Source organism: Vulpes lagopus, chromosome 6, assembly GCF_018345385.1.
Source record: "Vulpes lagopus strain Blue_001 chromosome 6, ASM1834538v1, whole genome shotgun sequence".
NCBI classification, from domain to species: Eukaryota; Metazoa; Chordata; class Mammalia; order Carnivora; family Canidae; genus Vulpes; species Vulpes lagopus.
In genome coordinates, this window is record NC_054829.1 from 32,715,725 (window position 1) to 32,728,968 (window position 13,244).

Sequence of the window (13,244 nt, forward strand, 5' to 3'; positions counted from 1 at the left end):
CTCAGTCCTTTAGTCCCTTCCTGCGTCCTTACCTCCCTTCCTTCTTTCCTTTTTTTTTTTTTTTTTTTTAAGATTTTATTGACTCATTTGACAGAGAATGAAAGATAGTGAGCACAGGAGGCAGAGCAGCAGGCAGAGGGAGAGGGAGAAGCAGCCTTCCCACTGTGCAGAGAGCCAGGCTGGGATCATGACCTGAGCCAAAGCCAAAGAAAGACATTTAACTGACTGAGCTACCCAGGCAGCCCCCTACCTTTTTTTCTTTTTAAACAAAAGCTTCATTTCAAAAATCACCTATCCTTGAAATACTTCATCAGTGTTACCATTAAACTTTTATATGCCCCCATAATGATTATAATGATATTCCACAGTTAAGGTATTATAATGGAATGGTAAATGAGAATCTTTGACTCTTTCCATTTGATTTATAGTGGTGAAATTCTTCTTTTTAAGAAAGAAGTATGGAAAAACAGAAACAACCTGTTACTATTCCACCTGCTGTCTAGCTAGTTGTAACTAAAGTAACAAATTCATCTGAGTCATTTCACATTTAGGCATGTATATTATTACATAAACAGTTAATAATATCAGCAATTAGGTAATAACTATCATCAATTAAGTGAACTATGCCCTTTAAAATTAATACAGATATACTACCAAGATCTAATAGAGCTATTTTGTGAAGGCAAGCAAAATGATCTATTTTAAAGAATTAACATTTTTTGACAATGTATATATTCTTCTTTAAATTAACAACTAAAGGGCAGCCCGGGTGGCTTAGCAGTTTAGTGCCAGTCTTTGGCCCAGGGTGTGATCCTGAAGACCCGGGATCGAGTCCCACTTGGGCTCCCTGCATGGGGCCTCCTTCTCCCTCTGTCTGTGTCTCTGCCTCTCTCTCTCTCTCTGTGTCTCTCATGAATAAGTAAATAAAATCTTTTTTTAAAATTAACAATTAAAAATCAATACAGTAGACCTTTCTTAGTTTAACCACTCTTTTTCTGAGGCTACCTTCTCTCTCATTTAAATAGAGTATCCTACCATTCTGGCCACAGGTATCTGTCCAAAGAGTGATCAACCAAGATAAACTGCCACAGTGACTGGCTAATGTCATATGACCAAATTAACCAGATTAACAAAATTAGAACTCCTCCATGGGATTTTACATTTCAGAACTAGAAGTGAAGAGAGATCATGAAGCTGGAAGAAAGGAAATTAAAGTAAGTTAGCATCTATCTTCCTGGTTTCATAGAGAAAGCCTAACTGCCATAAGTGAGACTAAAGCCAAGAAAAACCAAGAGATAATGGCAAAGGGTGAGAAACAAACTCAGTTGCATAAACTCCCTAAATCTATTCTTTGAGACTTTTAAGCCTTCCTGATTCCATGAGAAGTACACCAGTCAAATCCAATTTTGCTTTTATTTTATTTTATTATTTTTTTTCAATTTTGCTTTATAAGCTAGTTTGACTTAGGTTTGTGTACAGTGGGAAAAAAAAGAATCCACTAAATAAAATGGTACATTTATTTCATTTAAAAATTCTAATACTGGAGGCACCAGAGTGGCTCAGTTTGTTCAGTATCTGACCCTTGATTCTGGCTCAAGTCATGATCTCAGGGTTGTAAGACAGAGAACCATATTGGGCTCCATGCTCAGTGCAGAGTCTGCTTGAGATTTTCTCCCTCTCCTTCTGCCCCTCCTTCTGCAGACTATCTCACTCTCTAAAAGTAAGTGAATAAATAAATATATGAAATCTTAAAAGAAAATTCGAATACTGTACTGGTCATCTATATGCATCAGGTGACCAACTCAGATATTGTCCATCTTCAATCACATGGCCTTTGACTACAAGAATAATGTCTATTAAACCTAATTCTGAAGAACTTAATACAAGCACTTAGTATTGCTTTTTGATTAATAAATTCTAAAATGAATTAACCCACAGAAAATTAAACATACATCTCAGAAAGCTATGGAATGACAGAAATGAGGATAAGTCTTCTAAAAGCAATAAAATCCAGTCTTTGGATTTACAGTTCTGACATAGAACATAGTACTATAATATTATACTATAAGCCTAGATTAAGCTATATTGTCCCAATGTGTAATTTACAGACTAATAAACATATAATCCAAAAAAGAACCTGATTAAAAATGATAATAACTGGGATCCCTGGGTGGTGCAGCGGTTTGGCGCCTGCCTTTGGCCCAGGGCGCGATCCTGGAGACCCGGGATCGAATCCCACATCGGGCTCCCAGTGCATGGAGCCTGCTTCTCCCTCTGCCTATGTCTCTGCCTCTCTCTCTCTCTCTGTGACTATCATAAATAAATAAAGATTAAAAAAAAAAAAAAAGTAGGCTGGATTCTAGCAGAAAATGAGATTACTAAATTTAAAAAAAAATGATAATAACTTACACTGAAAGACAATATTACAAAGAAAATTTTGGTAGCTGTCTTAGATATAGCAAAACTATTGGAAGTAGAGCAAAATGAATGATCAATAATGTTTAAATAGCTGCCATTAAAAAAATGCATTTTCACATCAAATGAATTTATCTTCAGAGAAACAAAAGATAACAAGATAAAAATCCTTGTATTTTGTTTAATAACATTAAGGGTCTCAAAGATACTCTAAAACTGAAATTTAATAAATAGACCATAAAAAACATTAACTAAATTCATTTACCTGAACATGCAGTATGAGAATGTACAGCTCCATGGAAAATAACCACTTCAAAATCCACTGTTTATCCTCTGCTGACTGGCATTTTTAAGAAATTCAATTCACCATAGCAACCTGTCTTAACACCAGCAGATAAGTACAGGCTATATTTAGATATGATTACTTTCCAGACGGCAATCCTGCCTTCCCTTCACATTTAATGCCATGATCCAAAGAACCAAAATAGCACTCAATCAGATTGTAGTGGAAAGTCAAGTATATTCAAGGGGATATGGCTATGTTTTGGAACCACGAAAAGAAGTTTCCACCAAAAGTGGTAAGATTTATAAAGAAGTGCATTCAGGTAAATGAAATTTTCATCTCTAAGGAATTTACAATCAGATGCAACTATTTTCAGTTTTATCTATGAAATGCTCTTATTAAGCACCAATCATCTGTAATATCAAAATACATTTCAACTAGCACATTGCTCTTTTTTAAATTACTATGCTGCATTTCCAATGTAGCATTATCTAACTAGAAAAGTAATTATTTACAGATGAGGTATAACAAGAACTGTAGTAATACAGGCAAGTAATACAAGGGAAACAAATTGATTAAAATGCTATTATTACAAAATTACTACAAACATATTTACAATTCATAATCTTCATAATGATAATGAAAGGAAATTAGAAACAGTTTTATACAGTTTACTGCACAATATACCAAAGTTAAGAATAATCAGACATTTTTCATTATTCTCTAGATGAGTTGTATTGACTTCACTAAAAAGACAAAATAAATGTAAAGAACTGAAGTTCAATGAAAAATACCAAGAACAAATCACCTCACCATTAGAATGGTACTATCAACAACAATAACAAAAACCACAAATAGAAAATAATGAGTATTGATAAGGAAGTAGAGAAGATGAAACCCTTGTGCACTGTTAGTGGAAATATAAAATGGTGCAGTCACTATGGAAAAAACAATATGGCAGTTCTTCAAAATAAAAAACAGAATTATCATATGATACAGCAATTCTGCTCCTGGGTATACAACAAAAAGAATTGAAAGCAGGGTCTCAAAGAGATATTTGCACAACCATGTTTACAGCGGTATTATTCATAATAGACAAAAGTTGGAAGCAATTCCGTGTCCACTGATGGATGAATAGATAAAATGTGGTGTACACATATCCAGTGGAATATTATTCAGCTTTAAAAAGCAAATTCTTACAGACACTACAACATGGGAGAATTCCCGTCGGACTATTATGCTAAATGAAACAAACTAGTCACAAAAGACAAATACTGTAAAATTCTACTTATGTGAGATTTCTACAATAGTCAAAATCATAGAAACAGAAAGTACACAGTAGTTGCCAAAGGCTGGAGAAGGGATGGGGAGTTACTGTTTAATGGGTATAGAGTTGCAGTTCTGTAAGATGAAAAATTTTAAGGAACTGATTGTATAACAGTGTGTATATACTTAACATTACTGAACTATACACTTAAAATCGGTTGAGATGGTAAATTTTATGCTATTTTTATTTTATGACAATTAAAAGAAATACCAAGAACACTGACAAGAAAACGTATTTCTTGATCCATAATATAATTTACCCAGGATTCAGAATTAAGGTCTATTTCACTGAATCATCCTTTTTTATAAATCACAAGATTATAAATTGTTAATATCTTTTCAAAACCTTGATGTCACTGAAATAATTTGAAAATATACTCTGAATAGCATAAAGGAGAAAAAAAGACTGACATTGTCATGTTGTGCAAAATTTTCAAAGAATATAGACTTTCCCTATTTGATGATAAAGAAAATTACTAGTATCCTGCATAATAAATTATATTTCTAGTGTCAAGAGATGTCCAATTCTAGTATGAATTAAACAATTCTTCCTATAACTTGATTTATGTAGCACATATCTATGATGATCCTAAATTTTTAAGCGCTTTTGCAAATTAAACAAGACACATCTGCCGATACCACAATGATAAGCATCAACACAATGAACAAACAGGTGTTCAATTCTGTTAGCCTTTTTCACTCTTAAGTTATTTTTCTTCTTTTGATTTTTAAACAGCTTTAATAATTTCTATAAATGTTTCTGAGTTCAATAATTGTGTTAAATAGTTTATACGTAATAGGAAATCTAAAGAATACATATGGTAATATGTTTTATCTTTCATCTTCAGCAAACAGTCAATAGGGATTTAAAAGTATTTTTGAGAATTACCTCCATAAAGAATTACTTCTACAAAGAACACAACTAAATATAACTTAAAGAATTTTATATACAGTATTTAATTTGCATATAATAAGTCATCTCTCTAGCAGAGATAACAAGCAGCAGCATAAATGATTTTTTATAACTTAAATAGTATGCATCTCTTAAAGAGAACAAAAATTAATTATATCATACTAAGAAAAACTACCTGTATGTATGAAAAGTATATATCACATTGGATGTGTTTCTAATACGGTGAAACAGAAAGTTAAAATTGAGAATGCTTTTCAAAAAAAAAAAAAAAAAAGAGAATGCTTTTCAATGTGCCATTGAGAGACCACAAGTAAAACAAAAGGTCTTACAACACAATACAACAGATTATACACACAGTAGAGGAAATCAATCTTAAAATACTTATAATCATAAATATAAGATGAGCTATTAGAACAGATAAAATTGTTCACTTTAAAATGCAACATACATGCAAATTACTAATTCAAACAAATCCAGCAAGAAATGAACGTCAAGGTCCTCTACTTGGTCTTACCACTTAACACTTGCAGAACTGTGATAGAAAAAATTATTCTCAGAATAATTACCAAAGAAGAGAGCTTCTCAAGTATCCCTTTTACTTCAATTTTCCCACAAGTCACATTCTGCTCTCATTATTAAAACAGATCAAAAATTAGTAGTAAGGCCAGAAAGTCTTTCTTAGGGATTCACAACTTTCTTATCTTTTTCTTTCATGGCATCCCTTCATCATGTTCTTGTAACATAGGTCACGCAGTTCCATCAAGCCCAATAATTAGTTTTACTACACAATGGAAGTAAAGTCTTGGGGAGTATGGTATACACAGTCTAGATAAATGACAAAGGGCCCATCACATTATTCTCTTAGCCTGACACAGATTTAAAAGAATTAATTAGTCCCTTTTTGTTCTTACTGTTCATTCTCCTGAGGCAATAATTCCTTAAAACTACATTCATTCATTTATAGATACATGCATACATACACACATGCATATACTACATTTGATTTAGTTTTATTTTATTATTTTGGCCACAGAAATTCCATACATACTGATTTATCCAACTATAACATACTATATATATTGCTCCCAGTGTCAATATTGAACAGATAGCCTGGCTTCTCTTCAGCTTATTTTTTTCTTTTCTCTTTACTGTCTCCCTTTTGAACAGCCTTAGTGATTGTAATACTTAATTTTTCTTTACACATCAACTCCTTTTAGCATCAGCAGTTCAGGAGTCTGGAGTATTCATCAAATGCCAGTGATTTTTTTTTTTAAGTAGGATATTTACTGAAAAACATTATTTCTGACATATTTTCAACTCATTGTTGCAATATAAAAAATTCAACTCCATATAGAACCATGTAGTATACATGAATCAATGAACAAATAGTAAAGATTTTTTGTTAGGAGTTTGGGACAGAAGAGAGATTTATGGCTTTAGGAAAAAAAAATCCATATCCATGAAATATATACTAAGTGAATATTGCTATAGAATAATAAGTTAGAATAAACTATTTTTTACAATAACAACTGAAAAAAATACATTATTTTTCCACACTAGGCATTTCCTTCCTTAAAGAATTTTAAGGAAGAAATATATCACTAAAATATGAATTAGAGTCATTAATAGTACATTTTGTACAATTCTTAATTAAAAAAGCTCTTTCCAAGTAGCAAAGCAAAAATGAATTCTCGCTAAATTCTTACAGTCAAGACTAATGCCAAGAGAATAATGCTAAATTAAGATATCTGCTATTTTAAAACAGAGACTCAGAATTATTTTGTCTAACCAATGCAGTAGTGATCTCACAAAAATTTCTCTTAGAATACTAAGATTAAATTTAAAATTAAATGCTAGGTTGCAAGATGAGTATTATTCTACATTCTCGGAAGACATACCAAATTCTCTGAAAACACTATAACTGATTGTTATAATCAATATTCAACTATAATTCTCCATAGCTTTTATATCATTAAAATCTATACGAGCACATATTTTCCACCAAGACTACATTACACACATAAATAATACTATTGTGACCAAAAATATACCTTACAAATAATACAATAATGGAATAACTTTTGTTAACATCCAAATGGATGAGATCTTTCAAAAACAATTATAAAACTTCCTCTCATATCTATAAGGAAAATAGAATTCTTCATGCAAATAAATGTTATTTAACTATAATTTACTGGGAATATTTATAACAACAAAGAATAGTTATATTCTTAATTAAATATTTATAGGACTGAAAGGACAACTTCAATTTTCAGTGAGATAAAGATCATGGAGAAGGAATATTGACGTTCCTTTTGAGTGAGGAAAAGAGAACTAGATTAACAAAAAAACTGAGAGTTGAGTTTTGAAGTTCATTTCTAAATTCAAATTCTAAATTCATTAAAACTTTTAAGATTTGGTCATTTTCAAGATTCTGTATCTTGTGACTATTTTTTTAAATGACTGGAAAATCATTAAAGAATCAATATCCCTCAGATTCAACACATGCTTGTGTTTTATTCCTCACAAAATACTCAATAAATTACTAGTAAAACCTGTTGGAGTGTAGATTACATGTGATGTGAAAGGTGGATTTCCTTTTATATTTTACTGAATGCATTATATATATCATTAAAGGAAGCATCTGCCAGAACTCAATTTTCTTTTCTCTGCTGCCCAAGGCTTAACTTGTTTTGTTCTGTTTTTGTTTTTGTTTTACATAAAAAGTGTTCTTACCAGGAGGGTATGTTCATGTAGAATATAGGATGCATAATTTACAGCAAACATAAAATTATAAAACATTAACTCATAAAATATAAATAGAAAGCTACATTAGTAAGAAAATTAAAACGTGAAACCTAAAAAACTCTTTAAAAAATTTTCTTTATAGTGCTTCTAATGTAAAATATTATAAATATATTATAAATATTCTAATATGTTATAATTTTATATTTGTAATTATACTTATAAATAAGTATTATCAGAAAAGCTTAAAATTTATGTGAGCAAATTCAATCACACCTTTCCCAGCAAATGAATAACTCATCTTTCCTACCAGTATCTATTGCCACATTGGCAAGATACCATCAACCATTAGTAAAGACTCCTTGCAAGTCGATCATTAATCAGTGTTCTCTCTTCTTCTAATTATCTCTTCTTTTTCTAAAAAGGAACTATTCTATACCTTCACTTCTACTGAAACTGTTGGATGTGTTTACTATATGTAACAAATTGTTAGAAAAGAAAAACTCAACATTAAAGTAGTTCTCAATTATAACTCTTTTGAAAAAAGTCAAACTAACTATAAAGTTTTAAATTAACTTAGAACTGAAAACCAAATACTCACAAAGAAGGATCTTGTACGAGATCTTTGAGATTTATCCCACTGCGATCTTCTGCAAGATTCCTGAAGCAACTATCACTCACTAAACAGGAAAGGTGGAGAGGAAAAGAGAATTAATTTTTGTTTATATTTTATTTCAATTACTACTGACAAATGTAATTTTAAATTAAAGCCAGCTCTCTGGATATGATTTTTCCAAACATCAATGCTAATCAATTTCTGGGCATAGTTTAAGCAACAAATATTAATATTCGGTAACAAGCCAATAATCCAAGCATACAAACTTTAGGTAAATACAACATATAAAAGACTAAACACTTAGATCTAAATTTTGTTCTTACTTTTATAAGACAAAATTATGAACGCATAGTGGCAAGTCACTGCTTCCACGACTAGGGAAAAAAAAGGTAAACTGTCACACCAATTATATTTTTAAAGATATTAGACAACAATGTGAGATAATAAGGATAAAGTAGGAGAAAAATAATACCCCTAAGGTAAGCTGAGCTTCCTATTGTTTTCATTTCCAGGAGGACTTGCCACTTATGAGCTAAGTGTCAGAAAGAGGGACACTACTAGGGAAAAAGAGAAACCAGCATAGTTCTTGATGGTTAATAGACTGGCATGACAGACTGAAATTCTATGGAACCCTAAGAAATCCTATGAAAACCCATTTTCTGCTGGAAGATTTGCTGAGGGCTGGGAAGCAAAAGAAAATTTGGAATGAGTAAGAAAAAAATGGGCCAGAGGGCAAATAGGAGGGTGATTAGTAGTCAAAGTCACACAATAATAGGTGGAGCTTGCCACTTTCAGTGTAGAATTTAAGCAGATCTCCCCTAAAAAAAAAAAAAAGTATTTACTCTCTACCAAAAGCAAGGAAGGAGTAAAAGGGGGCAGAACTCGAAAGATATAGTAAAAATTCCCACAATTTCAGAGTATGTAAGTAAAAAGTCACATCAGAAATATCTGCAACACAACAGTTTTATCCTTAAAGACATTTATGACCAGAAATAGACTAAATATATCTAAAGCTTTCACTCTAACTACCCAGTTCAATTTGAAGTTCAGTTAAAGTGACTGGCACTTAACAATAACCTCTATATCAATTTCTATGATCCTATAATAAATAGTATTTGGTGTACAACAAAAATTACAAAGTATGGAGAAGAACCCCAAATATGACCAATTATCAAGAGAAAAAATTTTCTATTTTACAAATAGATACATAGATAGATAGATAGATAGATAGATAGATAGACGGATGCTGACGCACAGATGATACAGAAATAGAACACAAGGAGTTTAAGAAAACTTAAACTTTCAAAAAACTTATTTAATATAAGTTGAAGGTACAGAAAAATGTTCACAGTAGACAAAAGGAAAATTTCAGCAAAGAATTAAAATCTATGAAAAAGAATCAAATAGTAACTTTAGAATTGAAAAATACAGTATCTGAAATTGAGATACCAGTGGGTTAGTTTTATAGCTGACTCAACAAAAAAAAAAAAAACCACAGGATTTGTGAAGAGATCAGCAGAAAATATCCCAAACTGAAGTAAAGAGGGGAAAAAAGTATGTGAAAAGAACAGAGCAAAAGAAACATATAGGAATCAAACAGCCCAATGTAACTGTAGTTGAGAAGAGAATGGGGCAAAAGCAGTATTTTCAGAAAAACAGGTGAGAATATTCCAAAATTGATTCAATATACTACTTCCCTGACTCAGGAATATAACCAACACCACACCGGAAAAAGTAAAATAAAATGACCCCACCAGCCAAACTGCTGAAAATAAAAGATGATAAGAATATCTTAAAAGCAGCCAAGAAGAGAAAAAGGACACATCATCTTCAAAGGAAAATAAGTAAAACTTACAGCTAAGTATTCAACATAAACTATGAAATCCAGAAGACAATGGAAAACTTTGATCAATATGCTGAAGGAAACTGGAAATCTAAAAGTCTAACCTTGATAAAATATCCATCCCAAAATTAAAGGCAAAATAATATATATGGTACTTTATATAGTAAAGTACTCTTATATAGTACTTTGTATTTGTTAGTATAAATATTAAGTGATTATTTTCTATTTCAATTTAACAATTTTTTTTAAAAGATTTTATTTATTTATTCATGAGAGACACAGAGAGAGAGGCAGAATACACAGGCAGAGGCAGAAGCAGGCCCCATGCAGGGAGCCCAATGTGGGACTCAATCCCAGGACCCCAGGATCACACCTGGGGCAGAAACGCAACCGCTGAGCCACCTAGGTGTCCTCAATTTAACAATTTTATTCTATGTATCTTAAAGAGTCATTTATAACCTACATATGGAGCAAGAAGAATATGACATTCACCTTATTCCTTCCAAAGATCCAGTACCTAATATTTTATTTAGATTTTATATTCCTTTTTTATAGAGTCCCTCAAAATTACAAATGTGGATCTCTCTATGAAATAAACGATAATTCATATAAACAATGATGCTTTAAAAACACTGAAGTTGAAAAAAGTTGGGATTCATTTTTATTAATTTCCAAAAGATATTCCTCACTTTTTATTTCTTTGCAATGAGTGGAATAATTTTGATTATATAATATATAGTTTTCATTCCATATTTAGCAGACACTTATCTCAACCTGTTGATTTAAAACTAGCTTCCTGCTTTTCATAATTTTAATACAAATGCTCTTTATTACAGCATCTCCTGAGTAGGACTAAAAGGGAAAAAAAAATGTTGGCACACTGTAAGGGAAGTTAGTTTCCTGCTCTGCTGAACTAAAATCGAAGCTATAATATATCATAAAATTTGTTCTCCAAAGTTTCTCACCCAATTTGGCAAATATGAGAGCTTAGTTATAAACTTCAAGAGTCTGAAAGTTTTGCAGGCTTAATTAAAATAGACTAAACCTTTGCTCCTTTAAAGGCTTGCTAGTCAGCTATCTGTGAAATGAGTTCTGCTAAAGAGGCACTTTTCAAAATTCATGTCCCATCCAAATTTTAAGTTAAAAACAAAGCAAGAAATCAAGAAGTTTCCTAATAAAAATTCTAAAATTTTAGCTGCCTAACAATATTTACTATATTTAAAGTTTTCTTCCACCAAAACAACAAATTTTGTTTTTGAATTATAAATAAGAATATGGTACTTTTTAGGAAGGAAGTAAACATAATTTTTTGTGTGTAAACACATTAAAATCAGTCAGTTTGGGTCACCATATTTTACTGTTTTTTACCCTCCAGTATATGATGACTACAGGAACCACTATGCTCTTCATTCTACTGACTAATGAAAAGTCATCAATATGTCATCACAAAAATCAGATAAAATGGGAGAAATTACAATAGAAACCTGTAGTCAAACTTTATGGTATTAACATGAACATTATACACTTTACTTCAGTCTGTTTTATATTGATATAATTAACTTGGAAGGATACAAAGAAATATCAGAAATATTTGTAAACAGAACTTTTTACCCAAGTTCCTATTCAATTACATGCATTTTTTCCGGTAAATGTTCATCGTTTGGATCTATAATCAAGATAATAATTGAAATTCATTGTATCTTAAGCATTTCATATTTATTAACTCAATATTCTTTATCATGCTGTGATAAGCCTATCTGTGTCACCATTTTACAGGTGAAGATTCTGAAGCATGGGGAGATTAAGCATCTTGTGATGGATCCTACAGCTAATAAATTGAAGCTGGGAAAATCTAGATGCTGTAACTCCAGAGGTGATACTTTTAACCACTATACTATACAGACCATAGTTCTCATCAATCACTCATATATTCTGAATTCTATATTTCTGTAACTTCAAAACACATAAAAGTTATACAACTAAAATTCACTATGAGACAGTTAATTCCAACTCAAAGCATCATTAAAGAATCACAGTTTTTAAAGTAGAATGAAACATTATGGATCTTCTAGTTTAGAAGTTAGTTAACTGTGCTTCAAATCTCATGGATTCTATGGAGGTGTCTCAGAGCAATGATATTCCTTTCCCCTTTCAGCTAACGAGCTCCATTTTTATTTGTTTATATATTAGACTGCTTTAAAATTATATTTGCAAAAATCTTACTAAAGAAATTTCTATAGAAGCTGAAACACACATACATATATACACACCTCAAAACAGTATTAGTTCCACTCATCATTATTTTATAAATGAGATCACATTTTGCCTATGGTCAGCAAGAGTCAGCACCATTTGAAAATTCCTAGGGTAACAGTAAAAACAGATCCAATCTAAAACTCATTCATTCTGTAGTTTCAAAATACCTAGTGAAATAAAGTCTCAAAGAAATGGTCCTGTGAAAACAACTGGTAATTAAAATAAAATGTAAATTTATACAATCTAGAAATTCCAAATAATTTATTCAAAGTTAGAGTGGACAAATAAAACAATAGTTCACAATAATAGAAAAAGATAAAGATACTGATATAAGTGTTTTCAAAAAATACATATTTGAATATCAAAAGTTAAGACCTTGTTCTTAGAAACATTACATATTTTCCTTAAAAATGTCCCCTTCTATGATCACAGTGTGAAAGTTAAATGTTTAGTTGAAAAAGGTCAATATGATAGGATTTTAAAACGTCACCAAAAAAAATTGAACACATTACTTGTTTTATTCTAAATATATATATATACACACACACACACACACACAATAGCTGACATAAGAAAAATTAGACTGATTCCATAATTTTAGTCATATTTTTCAAGATAAATCTCTATATTTTTTTGTTTTTAAATGAAATTCACATAATACAAAGTTCATCTTATTATTTTTAATTTTTTTTTATATTTATCAGAATTAGCCATTTTGAAGTACAGTTAAGTGACATTTAGTACATTCACAATGTTGTGTGACCACTACCATTATTTCCAAAACATTTTCATCATCCCAAGAGAAAACCTGCTACCCATTAAGCAGCAAGTCCCCATTCCTCCCTTC

The 13,244-nt window shown here is 31.0% G+C and overlaps 1 protein-coding gene across 13 annotated transcripts in view; it reads right to left on the bottom strand.

Moving 5' to 3' along the window:
- The window catches only part of GPHN (gephyrin), a 627,564-nt gene that overhangs the window by 462,611 nt on the left and 151,709 nt on the right, over positions 1–13,244 (bottom strand). For all 13 annotated transcript variants that reach the window (XM_041759177.1, XM_041759184.1, XM_041759182.1 and 10 more), the window contains one exon: positions 8,284–8,362. In XM_041759177.1, coding sequence (XP_041615111.1) covers positions 8,284–8,362 — 79 coding nt within the window. The remainder of the gene's footprint in view (positions 1–8,283; positions 8,363–13,244) is intronic.